At 41.3% G+C, this 15,429-nt stretch overlaps 1 protein-coding gene across 3 annotated transcripts in view; it reads left to right on the forward strand.

The window, feature by feature from the left end:
- The first annotated feature begins 324 nt into the window (after positions 1–324).
- The window catches only part of zmp:0000001167 (protein phosphatase 1 regulatory subunit 12A), a 53,375-nt gene continuing 38,270 nt past the window's right edge, over positions 325–15,429 (forward strand). For all 3 annotated transcript variants that reach the window (XM_061917201.1, XM_061917202.1, XM_061917203.1), the window contains exon 1: positions 325–742. In XM_061917201.1, coding sequence (XP_061773185.1) covers positions 467–742 — 276 coding nt within the window. In that variant the 5' untranslated portion in view covers positions 325–466. The remainder of the gene's footprint in view (positions 743–15,429) is intronic.

Genomic DNA, 15,429 nt, shown 5'->3' on the forward strand with positions numbered 1-15,429 from the left:
GAATTCATTTCGAGTTCTGTATTTAGATCAAATGGAGTGTATTTTGTATGTCAGAGCCACTGATGCACTAGGATGACGTAATGTCATTTGTTGTGTGATACGTTTGGAAGGCTGTTTTGCGCGTCAAAATCTGGCGAGTCACAATTGTATCGGATATGTAACATGGTTTCACTCATACCTGCAGTTGACCTCTGTAGTCAGTTATTCATTGTAGTCAAAAAACAAAAACAAAAAACAAGTAATTGTTTTGGGTTTTTTTTGTTTTGTTTGCGTTTAGGAATTTCCGAGTGACAGTGAACTACCACTTATCCCTCGAACCCACCGTACTTTATACTGTTCAGTTCACGACTTCCCCAGCATCTGTCCACCAGGGGGCGAAGCCCGGGAGAGTTTCACGAATCCAATCCGCCATCCACTCTCTTCTCCCGCACCATGAGCTGAATCTGTCCGGGACAGACCTGGGAAGATGGCGGCCACTGACCAGTCCCGGTCCGAAGCTGCCAAACAGCGACGGCAGGATCAGCTCCAACGTTGGCTGGGCTCGGAGACCGACCAGACGGGCTCGGAAGCCCGCCACACGGCGGATGGCTCGGGGACACGTCGGGCGAGGGTCCGCTTCGCTCAGGGTGCCGTGTTTATGGCCGCCTGCTCCGCCGGGGACCGGGAAGAGGTGGCGGCTCTGCTCCGGCAGGGAGCTGACATCAACCACGCCAACATTGACGGCCTGACAGCGCTCCACCAGGTCGGAAGTCACTTTCTGAACTTTTACTCAACTTTTAAACGAAACGTGTACGGTTTGTAGCTCAAACGAGTGTAGAGCTGAGTTAATCGAAACATTTCCGTTAGCCGCGAGTGGCGCTTAAAGTTGGGGTACAACACATTGTTCTCTTTGTGTTGATTTTCTTCAACAAGCGTCGTCATCAGCACTATCATACGTGGCTTGTTTGGACACATTGTTACACACGGATACTTTTTGTGTCACGTTGCAAACACGACACGGCAATCTCTATACACGGCATATTTTGTTTTTACCACAACTGTATCACACTAATAATGAACACAACTAGTTGTTTTAGCCACACTAAAACATGACAAATCACGTGCTTAAGCAACACATGCCTCTGTGTCGTTCTCTTCTTGAGTCAGACTGGACATCTCCACTGTCATACAAAGTCTTCAGGGATGCACCATTTCCCCTTCTACTATCATGCATCATGTCGTAAACACACCATATGGCTCATAAAGTTTACACACAAGTTTGAATGTCGCCTTTAAATTGATATTAAGTCAAGTGAAGTGAATTATAATTTTATAACGCTTTTCTCTAGTGACTCAAAGGGCTTTTGCATAGTGAAACCCAATATCTAAGTTACATTCACACCAGTGTGGGAAAAGTGTCTTGCCCAAGGACACAACGGCAGTGACAAGGACGGCGGAAGCCGGGATCCAACCTGGAATCCTCAAGCTGCTGGCACGGCCACTCTACCAACCGAGCTATACTGTCAAGTTTTTAGTGTTTTTTTTTGTTTTTGTTTTCCAAATAGTTCAAGAAAGACCACTACGAATAAGCAATATTTTGCATTGATTGATTGGTTGATACTTTTATTTGTAGATTGCACAGTTCAGTACATATTCCGTACAATTGACCACTAAATGGTATCACCCGAATAAGTTTTTCAACTTGTTTAGGTCGGGGTCCACTTTAATCAATTCATGGCACTATTATATATCCATACATCCATTTTCTACCGCTTATTCCCTTTGGGGTCGCGGGGGACGCTGGCGCCTATCTCAGCTACAATCGGGCGGAAGGCGGCGTACACCCTGGACAAATCGCCACGTCATCGCAGGGCCAACACAGATAGACAGACAACATTCACACTCACATTCACACGCTAGGGCCAATTTAGTGTTGTCAATCAACTTATCCCCAGGTGCATGTCTTTGGAGGTGGGAGGAAGCCAGAAACTGATGACATAGTGCTGTATTTTGCTTCTTTATCTCTCTTTTTCCAACCAAAAATGCTTTGCTCTGATTACAGGGTATACTTGAATTAAAAAAAAATGTTCACAGGGGGTACATCACTGAAAAAGGGTTGAGAACCACTGATAAGTGGGTGTCAGTGTGAGCAGCCGGGTAAAGGGTCTTGCTCAAGGACACAACGGCAGTGACAAGGATGGCGGAAGCCGGGATTGAACCTGGAACCCTCAAGCTGCTGGCACGGCCACTCTATCAACCGAGCTATACCGTCAAATTTTTAGTGTTTTTTTTGTTTTTGTTTTCCAAATAGTTCAAGAAAGACCACTACAAATGAGCAATATTTTGCACTGTTATAAATCCATGCATCCATCCATCCATTTTCTACCGCTAATTCCCTATGGAGTAGTTTTCCTTGCCCTTTTGTGGGTTCTTCCGAGGATGTTGTAGTCGTAATGATTTGTGCAGTCCTTTGAGACATTTGTGATTTGGGGCTATATAAATAAACATTGATTGATTCATTGATTGATTCATTGATTGATTGATAGCGGGGGGCGCTGGTTCCTATCTCAGCTACAATCAGGCGGAAGGCGGGGTACACCCTGAACAAGTCGCCACCTCATCACAGGGCCAACACAGATAGACGGACAACATTCACACTCACATTCACACAATTAGTGTTGCCAATCAACTTATCCCCAGGTGCATGTCTTTGGAGGTGGGAGGAAGCCAGAAACTGATGACATAGTGCTGTATTTTACTTCTTTATCTCTTTTTTTTTCAACCAAAAATGCTTTGCTCTGATTATTGCTCTGATTAGGGGGTACTTGAACAAAAAAAATTTTCACAGGGGGTACATCACTGAAAAAAGGTTGAGAACCACTGATAAGTGGGTGTCAGTGGGAGCAGTCGGGTAAAGTGTCTTGCCCAAGGACACAATGGCAGTGACAAGGATGGCGGAAGCTGGAACACTCAAGCTGCTGGCACGGCCATTCTACCAACCGAGCTATACAGTCCCAAATATTAAACTGTCTAGTGCAGTGTTTTCCAACCTTTTTTCAGCCCAAGGCACATTTTCTTTTCGTTTTGGGGCGGCATAGCTCGGTTGGTGGAGTGGCCGTGGCAGCAACTTGAGGGTTCCAGTTTCGATCCCCGCTTTCGCCATCCTAGTCACTGCCGTTGTGTCCTTGGGCAAGACACTTTACCCACCTGCTCCCAGTGCCAGCAACTTGAGGGTTCCAGTTTTGATCCCCGCTTCCGCCATCCTAGTCACTACCTTTGAGTCCTTGGGCAAGACACGTTACACACCTGCTCCCAGTGCCACCCACACTGGTTTAAATGTAACTTAAATATTGGGTTTCACTATGTAAAGCGCGTTGAGCCGCTAAAGAAAAGCGCTATATAAATATAATTCACTTCACGTCCATTCACTTCATTGAAAAAATCCTGAGGCACACCAGCAGCAGAAATCATTAAAAAATGAAACTCAGTTATTGACAGTAAAAAGTCATTGTCCTCGATTAGATATGACTTTATATCATCATCACTTTAGCTCTTGTCTTAAACTAGGTGTACTGTCATGACCTGTCACATCACGCCGATATTTATTTGGAGTTTTTTGGTGTTTTCCCGTGCGTAGTGTTTTAATTCTTCTCTTGCGCTCCTATTTTGGTGGCTTTTACCTGTTTTGTTGGTATTTTCCTGTAGCAGTTTCATGTCTTCCTTGAACATTCCCCGCACCTGCTTTGTTTTTGCAATCAAGACGATTTAAGTTGTGCGGACGCTATCCTTCTTTGAGTGAACATTGTTCATTGTCATGTATGGGTGTACTTTGTGTACGCCGTCTGCTCCACACGCTGTAAGTCTTTGCTGTCGTCCAGCATGCTGTTTTTCTTTACTGTGTAGCCAGTTCAGTTTTAGTTTCGTTCTGCATAGCCATCCGTAAGTTTCAATGCCTTTTCTCACTCGCCTTTTGTTTATTTTTGGTTTAAGAGTTAGATACGTTTTTACTTGCACACTGCCTCCCGCTGTCGCCTGCATATTGTGAGCACGACAAAATATCGTCGTCTCACACGACTTGTTCCCGACATCTACAAAGTTTCCACCTACTGATATGGTATGGTATAACGTGTTTACGCTGCCAAGCTCTAGGCAGCACTGACACTCAACAACGGCACACTATTTGCAGATTATAATTACTGGTTTGCAAAAAAAATGTTTAAACCCAAATAGGTGAAACTGCATAATCTCCCGCGGCACACCAGACTGTATCTCACGGCACAGTGGTTGAAAAACACTGGATTGGAAACACCAATAAGCTTGTTTATAGATGTACGATAAAATTCCTCTTAGAAAGTTGTCGTTTGTTAAATTGGTTACAAATTTGTGACATGATATAATGCAAATTAATGAACAAATAAAATAATGTGACAGATTGTAGCCAAAGGCTTTTTTCCATCTGCAGCTCATTGCAAAGAAACAAGCCCAGGGCTCCCACTAATTCAGCATTATACTGAGTTGTATTTTTTGTGCACTTATTTTGGCTGTATTTATCTGGCACAAGTGGAATACCAGTACTTGAAAATAATGCCTAAATTAACCCAGTCCGTCGTGCAAAAAATGGTTGGGGACCCCTGGTCTAGTGCAGAGGTGTCAAAGTCGTTTTAACTAAGGGCCACATCGCAGTTATGTCTGGCCACAGAGCGCCGTTTCTAACAGTGAATATACTATTATTACACCATTTTTGATGCATTTTTAGTAGATTTTTTTTTAAACTAACATTAAAAAAAAAAAGTTATAAATTGCAATAATTTCACTTCAAAATTTAGTGTATGTTACTGTAAATGGGAAAACAGCACTGTTGTTATTTATGGTAAAGAAAGGCAGCTAAGTTGCCAGAATTTTACTGTAAAAATTCGATTAAAGAAAGTTAAAATTTGGCACCTGAGCTGTCAGGTTTTTTTTTCCCCCCTGATAATCAACAACTGTAGATTTTTCTGTGTGTTACTGTAAATGCCAAAACAATGTATTTCAGTAAAAAAAAGTAAACACATTTTAATTTAGAGAAAAATGCTTTAAAAACCACAGTACATTTCACAATTTTACCATGAAATCTATTGCAACATTCACATTGCACAATGTGATGGATAATTTGCTTTGAAATCATTATTATTATTATTATTATTAGTATTTATTTCTGTTAAAAAATGGTTTGAATGTTTAATATATTTTTGCATAATTAGACAGTGTTTAAGTTAACATAATTTGCGATTACATGGATTACATATATTTTTTTTCTCTCCAAAATTGTAAGAAAGACTGCATTTAGTAAGAAAAGTCACAGTACTTTATTGATACATATTATTTCCAGGCTTTCGAGGGGCAAATAAAATGAAGTGGCTGGCCACATCTGGTCCCCGGGCCTTGAGTTAGACACCAGTGGTCTAGTGTCTACACATTCTAATGCAGGGATATTCCACAGGTGACCTGTGGACAAAAAAATGGCCTGTGAAATCGGTTCAAGATTTGGGAGCCACCAACATTTTTCAGGCTGAGTCCTAAAAACATGAGCACTTTTGTCATATTGAGCATCTTTGACTAGTGTTTTTTTATTACATCCTTAAACACTGCAAATGTGTCTTGTCATATAGAGGAGATTTGACTATTTTTTTTTTTAATAAGTCCTAGAAAAAGCGTAATAGTTTAGTCAGACTCTATAAGTGGTGCTTGAACTTTTTTCTTCCAAGGGCCAATGTGAAAATGTACCAAAGGTTCACAGGCCAAACAGTGATTTTTACCTTGCAACAACACCACCAGTCAGGAATTTACCCTCATACCACCAGTACAATAGATGGCAACTATCCATCCATCCATCCATCCATCCATCCATTTGTCTACTGCTTGTCCCTTTTTGGGGATCGCAGGGGATGCCGGAGCCTATCTCAGCTGCATTCCGGCGGAAGGCGGGGTACACCCTGGACAAGTCGCTATTTCATCGCAGATAGACAGACAACATCCACACTCACATTCACACACTAGGGCCAATTTATTTTTGCCAATCAACCTATACCCTGGTGCATGTCTTTGGAGGTGGGAGGAACATTTTTGCTGTAGGTTTTTAAAAACATCAGGGGACACATGTCATACATCTTAGACGAGTGTTTTTGCAGTTGAGTCTTAATATACAGTTGTAGTCAAAAGTTTACATACACTTGTGAAGGACATAATGTCATGGCTGTCTTGAGTTTCCAATAGTTTCTACAACTCTTATTTTTTTGTGATAGAGTGATTGGAGCACAAAGTTTTTGGTCACAAAAAGCATTGATGCAGTTTGGTTCTTTTATTAATTTATTATGAGTGTACTGAAAATGTGACCAAATCTGCTGGGTCAAAAGTATACATACAGCAATGTTAATATTTGGTTACATGTCCCTTGGCAAGTTTCACTGCAATAAGGCACTTTTGGTAGCCATCCACAAGCTTCTGGCTAGCTTCTGGTTGAATTTTTGACCACTCCTCTTGACAGAATTTGTGCAGTTCAGCTAAATTTGTTGGTTTTCTGACATGGACTTCTTTCTTCAGCATTATCGACACGTTTAAGTCCGGACTTTGGGAAGGCCATTCTAAAACGTTAATTCTAGCCTGATTTAGCCGTTACTGTATAAACTTTTGACGTGTGTTTGGGGTCATTGTCCTGTTGGAACACCCAACTGAGCCCATGACCCCACCTCAGGGCTGATGATTTTAGGTTGTCCTGAAGAATTTGGAGGTAATCCTCCTTTTTCATTGTCCCATTTACTCTCTGTAAAGCACCAGTTCCATAGGCAGCAAAACAAGCCCAGAGCATAATACTACCACCACCATGCTTGACGGTAAGCATGGTGTTCCTGGGATTAAAGGCCTCAACTTTTCTCCTCCAAACATATTGCTGGGTATTGTGGCCAAACAGCTCAAATTTTGTTTCATCTAACATTACATGGACAAAGATAATACCTTATGGGGGAAAGTTCTGTGGTCAGATTGTTTTATTAACTCATAAAAGAACCAAACTTCATGAATGTTTTTGTGACAAACAAGTATGTGCTCCAATCACTCTATCACAAAAAAATAAGATTTGTCGAAATTATTGGAAACTCAAGACAGCCATGACTTTATCTTCTTTACAAGTGTATGTAAACTTTTGACCACGACTGTATAAAGGATCTTTTACAGTATCTCCAGAGCACTCATGTGGAGTGGTCCTTGTCCTTGCTAATGTTTTTGCATAGGTCCTTAAAACATCAGTGCACTCCTGTCACATAGTCGAGATTGAACTAATATTTTTGCTGTAAATCCATTAAAAGTGCAGAGCGGGCCTGTCCTGTAGAGGATCTTTGGCTAGCTTTTTTGCAGTACATCCTTAAAAACATATATTTTGAGTGCTGAATCACACATAGACATCACCGCCATTATGAATGTGGCAAAAGCGAACAGAGAATATGTGTTAATAAAAGGCATGGACTTAAAGCGTATGTGACGTTCGGTCCGTTTCCTTGCATTAGTTGACGGGGCCTGCGATGAGGTGGGGACTTGTCCATGGTGTACCCTGCCTTCTGCCTGAATGCAGCTGAGATAGGCTCCAGCGACCCCAACTGGGACAAGCGGTAGAAAATGGATGGATGGATAGTTGACGGGGCAAATCTGCCACACATCCAATATCGTGGATACGTTGATATAATGGGCCAACCCGGTCATCCATCCTTTCATTTTCTACCGCTTGTCCCTTTTGGGGTCGCGGGGGTGGTGGAGCCTATCTTAGCTGGATTCCGACTCAAGGCGGAGTACACCCTGGACAAGTTGCCACTTCAACACAAGGCCAACACAGATAGACGGACAACATTCACACTCACATTCACACACTAGGGCCAATTTAGTGTTGCCAATCAACCTATCCCCAGGTGCATGTCTTTGGAAGTGGGAAGAAGCCGGAGTACCCGGAGGGAACCCACGCAGTCACAGCGAGAACATGCAAACTCCACACAGAAAGATTGCGAGCCCAGGATTGAACCCAGGAATACTCAGGACCTTCATATGTCAATGTCAGCAGAGTGCTCCAGTCACATAGAAGATATTGGGATAGTGCTTTGTAGAAGGTCGTTGAAAAAGTAGCACTCTCCTGCCACGTAGAATATTTGTAGGGTTTTTTCATGGTACGTTCTTGAAAACAGCAGAGCTTGCCTGTCACATAGAAGACCTGGGATTAACGTTTTGACCAGACTCCTCTGGTAAAACGGAGGTCCTTTAACGTGCATAAAGATATTGCTTGTTTTAATTAATGACTTTGGCCTGGAGAACACCAAAGCCGAAAATGTGCTGGCCTGCTTGCACTCAGTGATGTCATGTTCAGAGTTAGTGGTGTGCCTGCCCCCCAATAGACTTGTATGGTGCAGCTGCTGCATCCACTTTGTGTGCCAACAATATTCTGCAAACGTGCCCTCTTTTGGTTGAGTCACATGCATCACCCAGTGTGGTCCCTCCTTTCGCCATCCCTTCTCTTCCAGTGTTGCTCATCAGTTGCCGGGCGACCAGAATTAAATATAGGCGCACACACTCCAGACTTTCCATCCTCTCCATCCAAAAGCCTTTATGTCTTCTCCACCGGCACTAGCATCCACCATTTCGCTCTCCTTTGCCACCCCTCCTCCGTCTTCTCCCCCTCTTTCAAAATCCCCACGGAGGGGACTTTTGGGAGTTCAAGATGAGGAAATGGAAAACTTTCTTCAAGCAGCAGGAGCTGCTGTTGTCAAAGGCACGTTCCACAATGAGTCACTTGATGAGCGAGGGAAGGAGTCTGCTGGGAGGCTGTGTTGCCCCCCTTGTAGCAGACAGGGTGTCACAAGTACCCTCTGTTCATTCATCCACCCCACTTACTCACTCGGCTGCCTTTTTTAGCTACCCCTTTTTATGTTGTATACCAAGCTTGATTGGAAATATACATAAGGAAGAAGGCCTTGTAGCAGCTTTGTGATTAGTTGAGTTAAACAAGAAGCAAAGCTTCTTAGGTGGCTTAAGACAGCTTGATGGACTTGATTGAGCGTGACTGCAGACGAGCTGCTAAAAGCAACAGTAATGGTGGTTGTTTTTTAAACTTAAGACACATGTTGGAGCCTTGCCTCATTGCTCCGAGTGCTGACGCAACACATGGAATCAACTAAAGGGAGCTTAGTTGAGGCGGCAGGCAGTGTCGTCACAGTTATAGCACATGTAAGTGTTGACATTGAATTGTTATGAAATGGACAATGAGCAATTTTTAGCTTTATCTAATCAAATGTATTCATTTTCTCCTTTTAGCTTTTTTCCTTTTAGACGTCACCACAGCAAGTCACTCACATGAATGGTTTTGGCCTACTTTCTGACGTGACACTGAGCGGGAATCAAACCGATGTCCTCTGCCATTAAAAGACAGAAGTAGGGCTGGGTGATATGGCCTTTTATTAATATCTCGATATTTTTAGGCCATGTCACAATACACAATATATATAATCGATATTTTTCCTTAGCCTTGAATGAACACTTGATGAATATAATCACAGCAGTATGATGATTCTGTGTCTACATTAAAACATTCTTCTTCATGCTGCATTAATATATGCTCATTTTAAACTTTCATGCAGAAAGGGAAATCACAACTAAGTCAATATACCAAAATTGAATTTATCAAATAGTTATTAAGCAGTGGCAGACACATTCATGTCATTTCCAAAACAGAACATGCAAGATTGTCAGAGACATTTTAAAACAAGCTATTATTGCACTTTTGTGCATGATGTCACTAAGATGACATATCAAAACAACACTAAATTAAAGTGCACTTTTTGTACAGAATGCCACTACAATAGTTTAAAACAAATAAAGTGCACTTTTGTGCATGATGTCACAGAAGATATTTCAAAAACTCAAATATCACAATATAGTAATTTTCTATATCGCACAGAGACAAACCCGCAATATATCGAGTATTTTCGACAGAAGCATGCACTTGTATACTACAATGCCTATTTAAAAAAATAAACATTACTCCTTATTAGTTCAAAAGAGAGATGCCCTGCTCTTAATGTGACAAACCAGCATGTACCAAACTGTAATGCATGTTCTCCAGGAATGACGACTGATCAGCTCTCCCGTCCAAAGGCAAATCCTAGTAACTCACTTCTAGCTGATTTTGAGAAAACAAAGGAAAACCAATCTATCTTGATGCTGTCTTACAAAGATTTACAAAGTCATCAAATGTATAGATGTTTTCTTGAGCTTTCATTTTCTTGCCGATTGAGCCATGGATTGAATCTGATCTCATGAACGAACGTGTGTGCCCTTCCTCCAGATATTTTATCACAATCTCGGGTGGGCCCCATTCTGCGTTTGCACACTGGGCAAGAGCCGTGTACAGCGTCCAGTTTTTATTTTGACCTCCACAGTTATCTGCCCAAAAGAGTATGCAAGGGGAAGAATCAAGAACAATACATTTAATGAAGGTGCTTGCAAGTTCCTGGGCCAATCTTCCAAATATCCCCTCGTGCCATAATATCACATAATCAGGTTGAGCGTCGGCCCCCATTCGTGCAAATGTCTCATTAAAGACAAGGCGACTGACAAAGAAGCTCTCATTGGTCCCTTGAGATACTAGGTTTTTCTGTTGTATCTACGCGGTTATGTGGTAGTTGCTAGGTCCTACCATGCGCGTAACAGCTTACTTATGGAACAAATTACAATTTCGCATACACTAATGTAAAGCATATCACCTTGGAACTCCAAAATTATTATCAGCTCAGTTTTGACCAACATTGAGTTACTGGGTTTTGCCTTTGGACGGGAGAGCTGTGGTGATATGAATAATGAAATATTTTGCAGGACTTGGTCTTCCCAAAGGTTAGGTGTTCTACATGCGGTGGCTGTCTGTTTAGAAAAGCCATATGTTTAACTTAACTGTGGTACTTTTGTCGACAACCATTACTAAGTAAACTTCGTTCTCCTGTGGTTATTTTCGATGTAACTAGCATTCATGCTAGCGTGCTATCATGTAGCTATCAGCGCGGCCGCTTTGACCGGCAGCACTCGTCATTGTTTGCCGAAGACGGTGACTGCTGCGTGCTTCCAGAGTCTCCCAGACACAAAATGTCTTCAATATCACCGGGAAAAGTAGCTAGAGTTGTCGTGATTAGCTGTTTACAAAAATGTCACCAGGAGGATTGGATAATCGCCAGATTTAGCGACAAAGTCACCAAATTGGTAACACTGTGTAGCCCGGGATTGAACTCAGGACTACCCAGGACCTTCATATTGTGAGGTTAACCCGGATGTGATTAAATGTGATTAATCCTAATTCATATTTGATAACCCAGTAATTTATTTTTATTAATCACATGCGTTAACGTTGACATCCCTAATAAATACATGTGTGTGTGTGTGTGTGTGTGTGTATATATATATATATATATATATATATATATATATATATATATATACTTAACAAAAATGTAAAAGCAACACTTTTGTTTTAGCTACGATTTTTCTTGAGTTGAACTCAAAGATCTAAAACTTGTACCATAGACACAAAATATATTTTCCTCTTAAATATTGTTCAGAAATATGTTTAAATCTGTTTTAGTGAGCATTTCTTCTTTGCCAAGATAATCCTTCCCACCTCGCAGGTGTAGCATGTCAAGATGCTGGTTAAACACCATGATTACCTATACGTGCTACAAATCAATGCAATATATACATATGGGGTGTTATGGGCTAGGAACAGAAGACTAGTTTCAACTCGTAGAAAGAGGCAGAGCTTGAATTGTAGTTTGGTTGACACCGTGTATTAGTGAATTAGTGATGGGCAGCAGATATATACGCACACAATGAGTTGAATGGCCATTTAACATGAACGCAATTTGAAGAAAAAACACAAGTACTATATAAATATATACAATTCAATTTAAACTAATCAGTGTCTCTGGATCTTGTTCAAATCTCAGTTCAGATAATAGTTCTTGGAAAAAAGGATGGCAGTACAGTGCATGTACTGCAGGTAAAGGTGAAAATTTGTAAAGGGTTGGCTTGAGAGCCTCCTACCAGCCCAGACAGAGCAGGTGGTGAGGTTGCTGGATGGAATCTTCCAAAACCGATCCTTGGACTAGGTGATTCTTTTCCTTAGCTCGCCATCAGAAAGAGAAGCCTGGCCTGCCTAAGAGCCAGGACCATTCTTATAAATCCATGTGTACATAATATGTTATTCAAAATATTATTAGTATTCATAATAAATATTCAATCATTTCTAGTTCTTTCCTCAATATTGTACAATATAAATCAATAAACATCAGAATCACAATATGCAATAAAATGCTAAAATAACCATTAGCAGCATAATTTTGACCTATACAAAGCAGTCAGTGCACTTATCTAAACACATATAAAAGTACATTCAATGCACAATTGTGATCATTAGTTTAAGTCATAAACCTTTTATATGGACGATTGAGAATATGCCACAAAGAATGTGGAAATGAAAAAAGATTAATGCTTAAGGTGCTATTGTCATAAATATGGACTCACCAACTCAGCTTCTACAGTCAACACAGCTTAATAACAAAGAATCCGGCGCTAGAAGTCGGCTCTATGAAGTTACAAATAGGCATGCAGTTTAAAATCCGTCAGCACAATTTTTCAGGGGAAACTGAGATTTAAAACCTACCTCAAGCTGAAATACAATCGATCTTCCCTCATGTCCTGTTTCCTGGCTACTTCCTGCAACTGGCTTATAAGCACCACTAATTGGACCTCGGCGGTCACGTGACGAGGAAGAGTGCGCTGAGCTCCCAAAGAGTAAACCGAGCTAGAGCATACCAGTCACTTCCTGCTACCGGCATACAACTAAAGCTGATTGGACTGTGGCGGTCACGTGACCAGGAAGAGCGCAAAGAGTAAATAAAAAGGCAAGAGCCTAATAGTCTCCACAAATGTATGTAAGTATTTGACACCTGCGTTACACCCAGGCGTGCCTTAAGCTGCCCACAATAAAAGGCGACTGAAATGTGTTGTTTTGCTTTATTGGGGTCTGGGGCGGTCAGAAAAGCAGTCAGTATCTGGTTTGATTGATTGATTGATTAAAACTTTTATTAGTAGATTGCACAGTTCAGTACATATTCCGTACAATTGACCACTAAATGGTAACACCCGAATAAGTTTTTCAACTCGTTTAAGTACAACTCGTTAATTAATTCATGGTGTGACCACCAGTTGCCTCATGCAGTGCAACACATCTCCTTTGCATGGAGTTGATCAGTTTGTTGATTATAGACTGTAGAATGTTGCTCCACTCTTTAATGGCTGCGTGAATTTGCTAGATATTGACAGGAACTGGAACACGCTGTTGTACACGCTGCTCCACAGCGTCCCATACATGCTCAATGGGTGACATGTCCAGTGAGTATGCTGGCCATGCAAGAACTGGGATGTTTTCAGCTTCCAGGAATGGTGTACAGATCCTTGAAACATGGGGCCGTGCATCATCATGCTGCAACATGATGTGATGGTTTCGGGTGAATAGCACTTAATTGGACCTCAGGATCTCGTCACAGTATATCTGTGCATTCAACATACCATCAATAAAAGGCACTTGCATTCATTGTCCATAACATACGCCTGCCCATACCATAACCACACCCCCACCATGGGCCACTTGATTCACAATAATGACGTCAGCAAACCGCTCACCCACACAATGTGGTGCGCCACGACAGCATTTTCATTATCACCACACCTTGAAAATAAGTTTTGTTAGTTTTTTTTACTTGAAAACAAATTTAGCCTCCAGAAGTAATCCCACAAAGTCAGACACTATTTTTTTTTAACATTTATTACCAATGTTATGACAACAAACGGCACAATTCCAACAAGTCTGGTGAGTTTGCTCTTCCCTGGACACACAACACTTCCCCATTCTCCGCCAATCACCTTTCAGGCATGGATAGTATGTTTGCAAACATGGGAAAAAAAACACACGGAAATTAAACATTACCATTACCTGGTCGTTAAAGTATATATAATACATATAGCCTGTTATTTGCACACTATTAACAAGTGATGTGCCGAAAACTTGACCACCGAAAAATGACTTATCACCAAAAACCGTGCTACCGAAACTGGATGTCAACAAAACGCACGGCATTGTCTAGAGCAGGGGTAGGGAACCTACGGCTCTAGAGCCAGATGTGGTTATTTTGATGACTGCCTCTGGCTCTCAGATAAATCTTAGCTATTATTTATAAATATTTATAGCTCTCTCAGCCAAAAAGGTTCCCGACGCCTGGTCTAGAGCGTTGTCAGCATGTCTGCGATGTGGACCTGATTTTTATATATATTGCAGATATACCCACGGACAGCCATCTACAAATGCAAATACTTAGAGGACAGTGGCGACTTTTAAGAAGAGAAAGTGAAACTAAAGCAACAGTGCCAAGCAAGTGTGCGCTGCAGCTCACCTCTTTTGCCAGCGACATCAAGAGACAGAAGTTAAGAGTCTCTAAACATATTTTATAATAACTCTTTATTGTTAAGGCGGCCGCCTTAACAACAAAGCGTTGCGGGGAACCCTGCGCGTGTGTGTGTGTGTGTGTGTGTGTGTGTGTGTGTGTGTGTGTGTGTGTGTGTGTGTGTGTGTGTGTGTGTGTGTGTGTGTGTGTGTGTGTGTGTGACGTTGCTTAACACGATAAGTAATGAATAATTCCGTTGGTAATCACAGTGTCAAAAATAACGTTCCAAATATAAACATTCTCATGCATTTTCATCCATCCATCCGGTTTCTACCGCACCTGTTCAAGAAGTCGCATTAATGGTAAGAAGTGTATTATTTATTGTTGGTTAGCCTCAGAATAACAATGTTAAAAAGAATAAGAGACTTATTATACTCGAAAAAATGTTGGTCTTTCTTAAAAATGCACGCATATAGTTGAATTCAGTGTAAAAAAAATAAATAATTATATGGCTCTCACGGAAATACTTTTTAAAAATATTTATAGATCTCTCAGCCAAAAAGGTTCCCGACGCCTGGTCTAGAGCGTTGTCAGCATGTCTGTGATGTGGACCTGATTTTTATATATATTGCAGATATACCCACGGACAGCCATCTACAAATGCAAATACTTAGAGGACAGTGGCGACTTTTAAGAAGAGAAAGTGAAACTAAAGCAACAGTGCCAAGCAAGTGTGCGCTGCAGCTCACCTCTTTTGCCAGCGACATCAAGAGACAGAAGTTAAGAGTCTCTAAACATATTTTATAATAACTCTTTATTGTTAAGGCGGCCGCCTTAACAACAAAGCGTTGCGGGGAACCCTGTGTGTGTGTGTGTGTGTGTGTGTGTGTGTGTGTGTATATATATATATATATATATATATATATATATATATATATATATATATATATAA

Source organism: Nerophis ophidion, linkage group LG12, assembly GCF_033978795.1.
Source record: "Nerophis ophidion isolate RoL-2023_Sa linkage group LG12, RoL_Noph_v1.0, whole genome shotgun sequence".
NCBI lineage: Eukaryota > Metazoa > Chordata > Actinopteri > Syngnathiformes > Syngnathidae > Nerophis > Nerophis ophidion.